This window comes from Nyctereutes procyonoides, unplaced genomic scaffold (assembly GCF_905146905.1).
Source record: "Nyctereutes procyonoides isolate TBG_1078 unplaced genomic scaffold, NYPRO_anot_genome, whole genome shotgun sequence".
Lineage (NCBI taxonomy): Eukaryota > Metazoa > Chordata > Mammalia > Carnivora > Canidae > Nyctereutes > Nyctereutes procyonoides.
In genome coordinates this window covers 45,132,240-45,145,383 of record NW_026575121.1, presented here as the reverse complement: position 1 = coordinate 45,145,383, position 13,144 = coordinate 45,132,240, and the positions used below count along the sequence as shown (strand labels likewise).

The following is a 13,144-nucleotide window of genomic DNA, read 5'->3' as shown; positions in this document are numbered from 1 at the left end:
GGTGGTTTAGTTTTAATGTTTTGTATTTTCTCCCTGCTTTGAAAGCTCACTGTATTTTGCTGCTGTTATTACTACAGGTTCATTGAAAATGAAACTGGGGTGTCTCAGTGGGGTTTTGCAGTAAAGAGATAAAGCAGGTTCAGGCAAGACTGGGCAGTTCACAATTTGAAGTGGATTGAGCAGTAGCCATTTGTTTGCTGGTGAATGGGGCATAATTTATGCAGTGACAGCAGAGGCTGAAAGCCAGTTTGGCCTTGACCCATTTATCTTTAGAAAACTAATTAAAATGGAGAATCTGGTTTACTGTTATTGAGGTTTTACATTTTCCTGCTCTGGCCAAGCAAAGACAGAGGTGTGTGTGTGTGTGTGTGTGTGTGTGTGTGTGTGTGTGTGTCTGGGTAGAAGTAGGAAATATCAGTTTCACCTAAAGACAGTGGCTGAGGCCCTAGATAATAAAGCAGTTTCTTAAATACAGCCTGACATCCTTTTGAAATGCAAAATAGTGGATTTAGCTGGATGCAGAATCCTTTGAGGTGACAATGAAATGCCATGGCAATTTAAAATGAACAACAGACAGTTTCCCCAAATCTTTACAACCAAGACATCCTAAATCACACCAAAATGGCCCCAAAGAGGCAGAGAAGAACATTTTTATGACCAGCATTTAACTCTGAAACTGTATTAACCATTAGGTAGGAATGTTACCAGAAAGTGAGTTGCTTTGTCCATTTTCTTTCATAATAATAAAATAAAGTGCATAACTTGATGTTTTTGCAAGTCCTTAAATCTATATGTAATAATGTCAATAATTCATATTTGGCACCAATGGCGAACCAGTGAATTTCAAAAGTAGCACTGTATTTTTGGCCCAGTTAAAGAAGATTCTAGGGGGCCAACAAGGAAGTCCAGCAGACAGGGTGGGGGTGGAGGATGATATTATGATTTGCATTCCTTCCAACATTCAAGGAAGTCATTCCTCTTAGGGGAAAGCTACAAGGCCCCTTGCTAACCATAAGATCAGGAGATCCGACTGGCTCAACGGCTGAAATACCTGGAGATATCAGGAGAATGTGTTGGGAAAGGCAGACACATACTACCTGAGCCAGACCTACTCTAATTTTCTCAAATGAACCAAACTAATAGGACCCTGATTTGTTTTTACCCATGATGTTTCCTCCCCATTTCCCAATTAGCATCAGGGGACCTCCAGCCATCTGTCTTCCCTGTTCTTTCTTCAAGGTCTCTTCTTCCAGAGTATTCCTGTTCCACATTTACCTCTTAACTTTGTTTTCTCATTCAAGCTGCCCTGGGCTCAGAGAACTGTGATGATGAATGGGAATATGACTCAGGGGACAATTTCCTTTTAAAGAAATGAATTTTAAGAAAGGAATTCACTGCCTGAATTTAAGGCCAGGCAGACATGGAGCACCATGATGTCATAGGTGTGCTGCATGAATAAATATGTGCCCTTCAGGTGAGAGTCATCTTCTCTCCTGGGTTCACAATGCTATGCAGGGTTCAAAACTTTATTAAAAGGTATTATCAGCATGGGACAGTAGTATGAAAACCATATTAGAAAACTTAACTATCTGATTATTATGGTTAATATATAGAGTCAGGTAAGATAACCTGGGTGTGCTGTCCTCAGCCCCAACACAAGCCACTTTGTAGTAAAAAAATATCCAGTGCTCCATCCCTGAATGCTCTAAAAGACATCAGTAAATTCAAGAAAGGAAGGGGGGAAAAAGAGTAAACAACCCATACCACAAACTGTTTCTTAACCCTCTAAATTCTCTGTCCTTGCTAATGGAAAAATTAGCTCCTTATGCTTGAGAGCTGATGTTGGTTTGTTGTTATTATTAGTGAGGTAATTATTTGCTCAGCACAAGAAGAAAAAAAGCCAATATATTCTATCAGGGAAGAGCTGGTTTTTCAGGCAGACTACACATAGTCTGAACATTGGGATAGAATTTAAATCAGCCACCACCAAATGAGTTAGTCTAACACAAAGCTTAGATTGAAAACCTTGCCATTGGGAAAGAATACCAAAATGGTTGTCAACCATAAATACCAAGTGGAGAGGAAGCTGATAAACCTGTCAGTCATGCGCAGTGTTCAACGGGCTCTAGACAGTCTGGAAAGGGAAAGCGGAGGTGGACTTTCTCAAGAACTCTCTGGAATGACTGTATGAAGACAAACGAGGATGAGAATAGGAAAAAAGAAGACCAAAGCTTACACTATGTTGCATTGTCCTCCACACAATCCTCTGGGAAGCAAGAGGAAAACAAATTTAAAGGAAAAAGAAAGAGAGATTATTCTATACATAATAGCACAGCAAGGTATAACGTTCAGCTTTGTAGGCTGGCATTCCACCCACCTCCGCCCCAAACTCCCTCAGAATGACCAGTAGAATATTTGAGAAGCCTGTACACACAGTACGATGTTGAATACTTACTGGAGGGTTCATTGGTCTAAATCATCACCAACTTGATGAATGAACTTCCACGACTGTTTTTTTTTCTTTTAAATCTACATTTATAAAATATATTCCTCTCAGATACATAATTTAAAGTATATTTTACTCTGATTAATCAGCTGGAGTAAATAACAGACATTCCCTGCCCAGTGTGCTCAGAGCTATGTGTCACATTGTGCTCAACTGTCTGAACTGTATGACTGATTGTCTTCCACAGAGGATAATCTGAAATATCTCTGTTCTGAGATCTTCAGAACCAAACTCTTTTAGGTTCATGTACTTTTACAATCTGTACTTCCAGTGACATTCCAGTGGAGTTTTGCATAAAAAAAATTCATAGTTTCATGTTAAATTATGTAAGAGAATGCATGAAGTATAAATTTAAGAAAAAGAGGAAGAAAATCAATCTTCTGCAAATAATCACTTCTGGTCTTTTTACTTGAAAATCAGCAAAAGTAGGCAGAGACAGAGGGCCACTAGGGTGGGTGTTGGTAACAGGAAAGAAATGTTTGTTAACCAAAATACTTGATGGCATTTGTATCTTCAACAAACCAGGCTGCTGGCAGGGAGGACTGTGATAGTCTTTGATGAGTCAGCTTTTCATTAGCAGCTGAGTCTATACAAATGTATTCATTCATTATTGGATTAAAAAAAAAAAAAACCTTAGGGTAGTATGTCTGAAAGCCACTACCTAAACTGATTTTTATGCCCATATATCTTTAGAGGAACAATGGGAATAGCTTCCTAGTGATATAAAAGAATTGAATAGAGGTTAAATGATGGAATTGATGTATTTTAAGAAAGAGTTTTACTTTTAATTATTTTATGCAAGTTCTAGCAACAATTTGCCCAGGTTGGGGTTAGGAGCTTTATTTCTAAAACAAATCCCATAATTACTAGTTCACATAAAACATAGCTTTACAATAACTGACATAAAAACACTGACTGAAAGATTCCAAAGTTGATTAACACAGGTACTCATTTTAAGTGTAGTAAGAAGCAACGCCCCAAAAGCTTTACAGTTTAGTTATTTTCACTTTGGCAAAAGCTGTGGGGTGACTGGGATATTATTTTGATGCTGTCCTTGAAGCATTTTCTCTGCTGAACCACATGGAGAAGTTAAGGGAAGTCTTTTCCAATTATCCTTCTTTTTTTGGACACATGCTTCTTATAAATATTCAGGAAACATCTCTTTAGGAGAAAATTAAAACAGGATTAGGTAACACGAGACTTGTTTATAAATAGTCAAAATAGGCTGCAATATATGGCAGACCCATCAAGAGAGTTCACCAATGCCAGTATCTTGAAGATGATTTTGTCTGACTTTTGACATGTAAGGTGTTAAATAAACAGTTGGTCTAAGGTAACTGCTTTACTTTTCCACTATTCAGAAATACACAGAGCCCTCAAAGGGAAGAAAGCCTTGGGGAGGGGGGTTAGGGGCTGCAAAAGAAGATTCTAATGGTAGTTAGCTTTGGGCCTAGTTTGTGTTTCTCAAGAATAACCTGCTCCTTGCCCTTTGGGACTAGGGAAGCGGCTCCAGGTTGATTTAGGGCTGGCTGTGAATTACAAATCACTAATTCCTACAATTTGGGAATTTAATCCAATAAAACATTAATAAATCTTCCGTTCTCTCATACAGAGCCTGAGGTCACACCTATGAGGAAGTAAGTACCATGTGTTGTCAGAGAACATTATAGAATAAAACTGACTTGGATTTAAATTCCTATGCACTGAATCTGACCCTTATGCACTCAGTCTGGTTCTTGGTTTTTACCCATGATCATATGATTAACCATTTTTTTACTTACTTTTTTCGGGAGAAAATTGATTGAATATATTTTGGGGGGTGTAGAAAAATAGAAGAGCCTAATCAGTTGGCTATTCACCAATTGTCTTGAAGACGTTTATATTTGGGGCATTTTGAAGATCAGCAATAAATTTCCTTTATAAAAGAAGATTCAAATTCCAATTTCCTTATCTATCAGATATTATACATCATGTGAAAATCTCAAAGCACTGATGCTTTATTTAGGTTGTGCTAAATTGCATACATACTGCTGTCTTGAGAAAAATATTTTTCTGCTCTACTTCCCATTAGAGTGTGTGTGTGTGTGTGTGTGTGTGTGTGTGTGTGTGTTTATTTCTCCTGGAGAGGAGAGAAAACTATGCTTCTGTTTCAAAGGGAAAAACATTAATTAGTAGTCATAGATATCATTATATTGATTCAATGCAATTTTAACTAAGTGCATAATGCATCTAAATTGTTTTTAAATTTTACTTTACTGTGGTAGGAACACTTAATATGAGAGCTATCTCTTAACAGATTTTTAAGTGCACAAAACAGGATTGTTATCTAGAGGCACAATGTTGTACAGCAGACAGCTAGGACTTACTTGTCTTGCACTGTGCCCCAGCTCTTAAATTAGAATTTATGAAAATTCTGAAAAGCGTGAATTATCCCAATAACTAAGTTAGAGCCAACTAAAACAGAAAACCAAAAACAACAACAACAAAAAAGAGGGAGAGAGAGACGGAGAGAACACAAATCCATACTCACCATTTATGCTTTGGGTAAAAGGATATTAATATACAGAGGAGTTTGTAAAGTAAAACCTCAAACAATGTAATCTCATGACAACCATCATTTGTTTAAAACAATTGGCTAGTTGTTCAGGGGAATCTAATTGGTTGTTTAAAAGAAATAAGGTGACTACTTTTAAACTCTTCCTGAAACTGTGAATACATAATAGAAATTACCAAGGTAAAATAGAAGGTTGACGCAAATACCCGCATGATTCCTTTTTTGGAACCTACACCCAAGAGGGGTTTTATTTGCTAATAAACAGTGATAAATTTATAACATAATTTAGCGGCTAATGACTCCACTTACCCCTTCACTTTGGCTTTTCTTGGATAGGCCTTTATGTTTTAAGTACATTTGATTTTTATAGGCAGAGATGCTGAGATGTACTTACATGGAGGCCAAACTCAACCAATTTAATCTTATGCGTCCTGCATTGTGGAAAGATATTAACTAAAGTGATAAAGTAATTTATCACAGTGACTAATAAAAGTATTTTCATAACCAGAAACCCTTGAGATCTGAGTTTATATGATACAATCAGATGTGGTTCAAGTATTTTAGGTTCTTAAGGTTTTTATCTGTTAATTTTACATCAAGATAATTGGCAAGGCAATATTAACAGCACTAACAGTTGCAGGTATATAAATTGTTTATAGTGCTATAAATCGCATTGAAAATAATCGGGCAGTATTTCTTTGAAATTATGAGCTTTTAATTTTTTATAGCAAAATTTGATTTTTAAAACACATTAAAAAATTGTGTTTACTATGTTTATGGTTGTATTCTCCAAGTAAATTGCTCCGCTGGTAGATATCATTCTGGTCCCCTGACACACATTTCAGTGGATCAAAGAGTGGCTATGCTTAAGGCTTCTGACTTTTAAAAGACACACAAAAAAGAAAACAAATGGTAGTAACATTGACTTAGGGGTTCTTGCTAAGGTCTTTCAAACAGAAAATTTTACACACAAGAAGGCACAATAAAATCACAGTGTATCATAACTGAATAAATAACAGAAGCAGGTGACTAAGAAATGTACTATTGTAATTATATCTCTGGAAGATACAGTAACTTAGTCTTCAGATTAATATTTCCGAAGAAGTATGAAGTTGAAGATTTGGCCACTGCATGAGTGGATTAATAGTGATAAGATGCCTTAAATAATGTAATTTATGGTCTAAAAGGAAGATCTCATTATTTTTCAATATCCTAATTAAGACCAGGAGCAGATATAAGAATGAGATGACTTTTACAACCAACTTTTTCAGAGTCCCATCACATTTCCTGAAGAATAACCTCGATAACAGAAAGTGCCCACAATGGCCATCAATCCAAGAGAACTCACCAGCCGGTCCAAGCTCGTGCCTGCAGCAGTCGTGGGTCTCTCCTCGGGATTGTAAGGCCTGAACCTCGTATTAAAATTTTCAGGAGCTGAGCGAGCAGATCGGAGGGCTGGAGCAGGTTTGGGTTGGCCACACCCCTGAAAGACCTAGAAGAACCATTGAAAGGTCAAGAAAGTTACACAGTGAGTTGCTCCCTAAGATCATGGTGCAGAAGCAGGCAATGCAATGGCTTTCCCATTTTTCATGGGACTCCTACCTCCAAAAAATTCAAATCTCTAAATTTAAACAACAATTGCTAATATAACAGGAAGAACGGACTAGTTGGGATATCTGACTGTATTCCTTGACTCTTTTTTTTCAACATATATAACCAGTCTTAATTATTTCCAGATTCTGTATTTGTGAATTTGCCTGCTTGCTAAAATTACTCTGCAAACCCCAAATTAATAGTCACACGCTTCTGTAGATGTGGACTTGACTGGCTGTACGTTCATGTTCCCAGCTGAAGCTAAACAAAGTGACACTCTGCCTTCATGTTTCAGCTCCCATGCTGAAAACAAGTGTCCTTTCCATGGCCTATTTAGTGCCCTGTTTTTCACATGCTTGTGCTTTTACTTGGCAATTTCCCTGTTTAAAATGGTCCACAAGGGGATGCCTGAGTGGTTCAGTGGTTGAGCATCTGCCTTTGGCTCAAATGTGATCCTGGGGTTCTGGGATCGAGTCCCACATTGGCCTCCCTAAGGCGAGCCTGCTTCTCCTTCTGCCTATGCCTCCGCCTCTCTCTCTGTGTCTCTCATGAATAAGTAAATAAAAATCTAAAACAAACAAACAAACAAAACAAAACAAAAAAGGAAAAAAGCCCTGAAGCTCAGTGCTGAAGGGCTGGCTGGCAATCCTGAGCACAAGTGGCTGTGATGTGCCATATGGAGAAAATATATGTATTAGATACACTTGGTTCAGGCATAAGTTCTAGTGTACTTGAGCTCAATATGAATGAATCAACAGTAGATATTAAGTAAGGTGTCTTTAAGGAGAAATACATGTAGCCTGAGTCTTGGTTGGTTGACAAAAAGGTGACTAAAAAGCTCTTGCAGGAGCCTAGCCCTGTGTTTCCAGCAGTTCGGTATTTGCAAATTCAGTATTTGCAGCTACTTTATGAAACATAATTACCATAAATAATGAACCCCAACTGCACTAAAAATAGGATTTGTAATAGTTACGTCACAGGATGATTTTAGGAGTAAGTGAATTGTGACCAAGACATTTTCATGTATTTGAATTTGGCATTGAGTAAATATCCGTGGTGGGATTCCTGTTAGGGTGATAAATGTATTTTGTGCAGAGCATATAAGGCCAAGAAACCTGAGTGCCCCCCTCTTTGAATAAGGAAAACCTGTACTGGAAGAGTTCTTTGCAAACACTCTCAGGAGCAAAGGTGTGGAAATAGGACAAGCCAATGTGGTAAAATCCCCATAATGACAGTTCCCTCTAATTTTGTTGTTGACAGCTGTTCGTGTCCCAGTTAGGTTTGCTGCAGGAAATCAAACATTTCATTGTAATGACCTTAGGGATGGAGCAGGCAGCTCTTTCCCACCATGGTGACTTCACTCAGGGTCGGATGGGGATGCTTCCTTGGCTGTATTTAGAAGCTTCCTACTCAAGAGCTAATACGTTTACTAGAATTACAAAAACTATAGTCATATTTTCAGAAAGTTTTGATAAGTTGAATTTGATGTTTCTTCAATTTTTGCACAGGAGGTGATTGCACTCCTAGATACTTATTTTGGTAAACTTTCTGGGATTATTTACTTCAGCTAATTTTTAACCTGCATGTGTATGTTTAGCATGCATGCCTATCAGTTTTGTTCTTTGAGTCTGCTTTACTCTAAAATAAGCATTTTTCATCAGGCATATTATGGGATTCCACTGAGGTACACAGAGAGCCCTCGAATGCCATTCCCAATGACAAATTCCATCTCGAGACACAATTTATTCAGTTTTACCACTACAGTTAATTTCTCTTTTGTCGTATTCAAAAGTTCTCCTTCAACTCAGCATTTTGCAGAGCAGGAGCACTTTGTCTTGGCATTCTTCGAGATTGGTCTTAACACACTATTGATTCTTCTTTCGCACAATTTCTGAAGTTGATGGTGTAAACCAGTGTGATAAAGATAGTGGGCCCTCTCCTCCCTCATGCCTAAATCACTTCCCAGTGGCAAGGTCATTGCTGATGGAGGGTATTAACATTTCCAAAGCTGGCGGGTTTTGTTGAGTGTGCTATTTTGGATTGCTCCGAATATGACAGCTGACTTTTAGAAAGTGTAAGGCCTAAGGCAAAACAATGCTAACCGCCTTGCTGGGATTTCTTGAGGCCCAGCACTGAAAGGGTTAACAGATCTTCTTAATTTGACCTTTGGGAAAAATCTGGCTCACTGGTTTAAATTAAATCAAAGGAACAAGAAATGCCCTGAAAGAATATTAGGGCCCTAGGGGGAGATACCTCATCATAAGAGAAAACCTTACCACTTGTTTGATTTTTTTTTCTTTTAAGAGTGTTAATTATAATAATAGAACATGAGTAAGTCCACATAGCCTCCTCGCTTTCTGTTATTTGTATCAGGTTTGGATTTAAGGTGGCTTCAGCGCAGAAACTGCTGAGAGTATGATCCAAACGGAAGAGAGCTCTGACTTGTAATTATTATGGAAACATGTCACCCCATAATCAGCTGGAGATCTACAGAAAAATCTGTCATAATAGGTCAGGATATGAATCTTGAAGTCCTTCAACAGATTCTATTTTACCCTTAGAAAAAAAGGAATGGTCATAAAGAAGTCCTTCCGTGTGGAAATGCCATGCCTAGGGATCAAGAGTTGTTTTTCGGAACTTCACAAAACCTGTAGGGAACAGTTGCAAAGGAGACTGAAGCACCCACGCACCCTGTCAGGAATGATGGGGAACCCTTGTCTGGTTCTCACTGACATATATCCATCATATTATTTAGATGAGTTACAAAGTGAAAATCAATGATTTCATTTTTTTAAGATGATTTTATTTATTTATATGAGACAGAGAGAGAAAACACAGATGAGTTGTGGTGGGGGAGGGCAAAGGGTGAAGGAGAGGCAGATATCCCCCCTCCCCAGCAGGGAGCCTGACCCAGGGCTCAATCCCAGGACCCTGAGGTCATGATCTGAGCCAAAGGCAGACGCTTAAGCAGCTAAGCCACCTAGGTGCCCGTGATTTCATTTTTAATACATGCAATCTGTTAGTTAGACAACATGTTTTTAAAACATGGGGTTCATGGGGTGGTTGACAAAAGGAATTCTTGTATAGGACACTTTAACCATCTGAGACCATTTTCTGAGCTTACTATAGCAGCAGTTCCTTTTTAAAAAAAAAAAAGATTTTATTTATTTATTCATGAGAGACACACAGAGAGAGGCAGAGACAGAAGTCAGCTTTACTGGGAGTCCAATGTGGGACTCGATCCCAGGACCCAGGATCATTACCTGAGCCAAAGGCAGACGTTCAACCACTGAGCCACCCAGGTGTCCTGCTATAGCAGCAGTTAAGACAAAGTTCTTTGGCTCAGGAGGCCTAGGGCCATGTTACTATAAGGACCAATAAGCCTTTTTCCTGGTGGTCTGAGCACCCCGATATATTAGATTTTGAATAGGAAAGAAACAGATGAGGATAATGTGGGCCAGTTAAGTGAGAGGTAAAATGAGGTTAGCTTACATGAGAATCAGCAGGTCAAGATTCTATCCTGAGAAGTGGTCAAGGCTGGAGATGTAGATCTGGGTCACTAGCCTAAGGTGGCTTTTTTTTTTTTAAGAATTATGTATTTATTTATTTATTCATGAGAAACACACACACAGAGAGAGAGAGAGAGGCAGAGACAAAGGCAGAGGGAGAAGCAGGCTCCACGCAAGGAGCCCGATGTGGGACTGGATCCCAGGTCTCCAGGATCACACCCTGGGCCGCAGGCGGCCCTAAACCGCTGTGCCACCAGGGCTGCCCCACCTAAGGTGGTTTTTTAAAGCCTTGTTGCACTTAACCAAGGGAAGTATGTAGATGGGGGCAGATGGGGCTGAGGACATTCCTGTGCCTTGCCAACACTCCAGGTGCTCCCTGAACTTTAGTCTCCTCCTATGTCAGATGGGAATAATAACATTATTCACCATACAGATAGGCTGTGATGATAAAATGCAGTAAATAAGGCAGGAAAACAGAAGCCAGTGCCTGGAAAAAATGAGTGCTTGACAATAATCAGCCACTTACATGATTCTACAATTGTTTTCTTTATAGAAGTTTTATTTTCTGAGTAAGGAGATTTGTGGGGGAAAAAATGTCTGGGCTGCTGTTGCTTCAATGTTTCCAATTTCCAAGGGTTGTTAACAGTTGCTATATATGCAATAAATTCCATGCTGTCAAAGTGAAATTAGGTATCTTGGCAAGACTTTGTCATGTGAATGTGTGTTCTGACTCATGAAAAGGGAGGAGGTCATCTGCAGGATTTCCCAATTGGGCCACAGGCTCCTCAGAGGGTGTAGGAGGTTTTCACCGGATGGGTGTTGCAGGGAACATAACCTGTGAAGTCTGCTCTAGCTGAATAAGAGAAGTGATTCAGATGTAATGCTTTCAGATGCATTGACTTAGAGGTGTCTGTGAATCCATTCTAACCTCCGCTACCTTTTTTTTTTTTGATAAAACAATGTTTTAAAATTGAATTATATTTGACATACATTATTATATTAGGTTCAGGTGTACAACATAGGGATTCGATGTTCTTATACATTACAAAATGATCACCTCAAGATGTCGTCTAGTCACCATCTGTCACTATAGGAAGTTATTACAATATTATTGACTCTATTCCCTGTGCAGTACTTTACATCCCTGGGACTTACTCATTTTATATCTGGGCATCTGTCCATTGTAATCCCTTTCACCTGTTACTCCCACCTTCCTTTTGGCAACTATATTTGTTCTCTGTATCGGTCTGTTCCTGTTGTTTTCTAGATCACACATATAAGTGAAATCATATGATTTGTCTTTCCCTGTCACTTAGCATAATCCCTCTAGATTCATCCATGTTGCAGTAAACGCAAGATCTCATTCTTTCCAATGGCTGAGCAATATTTCATGATATATATATATATCTCACATTTTTTGTATCTATTAATCTATTGATGAACAGTTAGGTTACTTTCATATCTTAGCCCTTGTGCTGCAATGAACGTAGAGGTACATATATATTTTCAAATTAGTGTTTTTGTTTTCTTTGGATAAATACCTGGAAGTGAAATTCCTAGATTGCACGGTCATTCTATTTTTAATTTTTTAAGAAACCCCTTTACTGTCAGTAGTGGCTGCACCAACTTCTATTCTGGCCAACAGTGCATGTACCCTCCACTACTTTTAATTCAAGAGAAGAAATACTATTTTTAAGACACTAAAGGTCTGTTCTTTACAATGGAACGGAAGTTTCGAAAGAACACAGTTGTAGGCAAGCCATCTCATTGTAGGAACAAATCATTAGCTTTTATTCCTTGGAGAAATAGAATGAGTATTATCCTCTGCCTATCTTTCTCCAAGGGATGTTGTAAGAAATAATTAGATACAGTGGTCCCTCCCTTATCCATGGGGGATATGTTTCAAGACCCCTAGTGGATGCCTGAAACCATAAATAATACCAAATCCAATGTATACTATGTTTTTTCCCTATACATATATACTTATGATAAAGTTTAATTTATAAATTAGGCACATAAAGAGAGAAACAACAATAGAAGACAATAAAATTGAACAATTATAGCAAAATACCGTAATAAAAGTTATGTGAATGTGCTCTCTCCCTCTCTCTCTCTCTCTAAATATCTTATTGTTACTGTGCTCACTCTTTTTCTTGTGATGAGGTGAGATGATAAATGCCTACAAGAGATGAAGGGAGGTGAGTGACATAGGCATTATGACATGGCGTTAGACTACTGGTGACCTTCTGATGAGGAAGGTACATCAGAAGGAAGATCATCTGCTCTCAGATCACGTTTGACCACAGGTACTGAAACCATGGATAAGGGAGACCACTCACTGTAATTTGGCAAAGTATTTAGCAGTCCCAATGCAGACAGATGCTGCAAATACACAATGAAGTTATCTTTCCCGCTTAGTGGGCTTGCAAAACCTGTGGATTTGGGGAAGATATCTGGCTCGTGAATTCTCTCTCGTAAGAGGATTACTAAAATGATGTCTCAGAAGTTTGCTGGCATTCTGAGATTAAAGAAGCTGCCATGAAAGATACAGAGTTCTGAAAGGAGAGACTTTTTATTGTTTTGGAGAGGCAAGAAAGAGAGGAAGGTGTGGTGATAACAGGTACTGTGTCTTAGGTTTTTAAATATAAGACATTTTCCTTTAAGAATATCTCAGCATCTTAACATAGTTCACTTAAAAAAAAACAACAACCTGGTGTGCACTTTTTCAGGAGCACGCGTAGCTTTACACCTATATCTCTTTGTCTTCCCCAGGTTGATTATACATTCACAAAAGTCATTACTGGTGACCTGATAAGCAGTGGCTGCAGATCAGTACTGTCTCGTCTCCTGTGTTTTAAAAAAAATTCTATATTTTCACTTTCTACTCAGTGGGTTCTTATTGTGGCGGGATGTTGCTATTCCCATATATCGTTTTGAAATTTGCAAATGCAACTCTAATCTTTTATATTAACATGGGTGCCA

The 13,144-nt window shown here is 38.5% G+C and overlaps 1 protein-coding gene across 1 annotated transcript in view; it reads right to left on the bottom strand.

Moving 5' to 3' along the window:
* Nucleotides 1–13,144, bottom strand: part of GPC6 (glypican 6) — a 1,081,755-nt gene that overhangs the window by 77,644 nt on the left and 990,967 nt on the right. Inside the window, exon 6 of the mRNA XM_055335919.1 lies at nt 6,409–6,552. Within this exon, the coding sequence (XP_055191894.1) occupies nt 6,409–6,552 (144 nt within the window). The remainder of the gene's footprint in view (nt 1–6,408; nt 6,553–13,144) is intronic.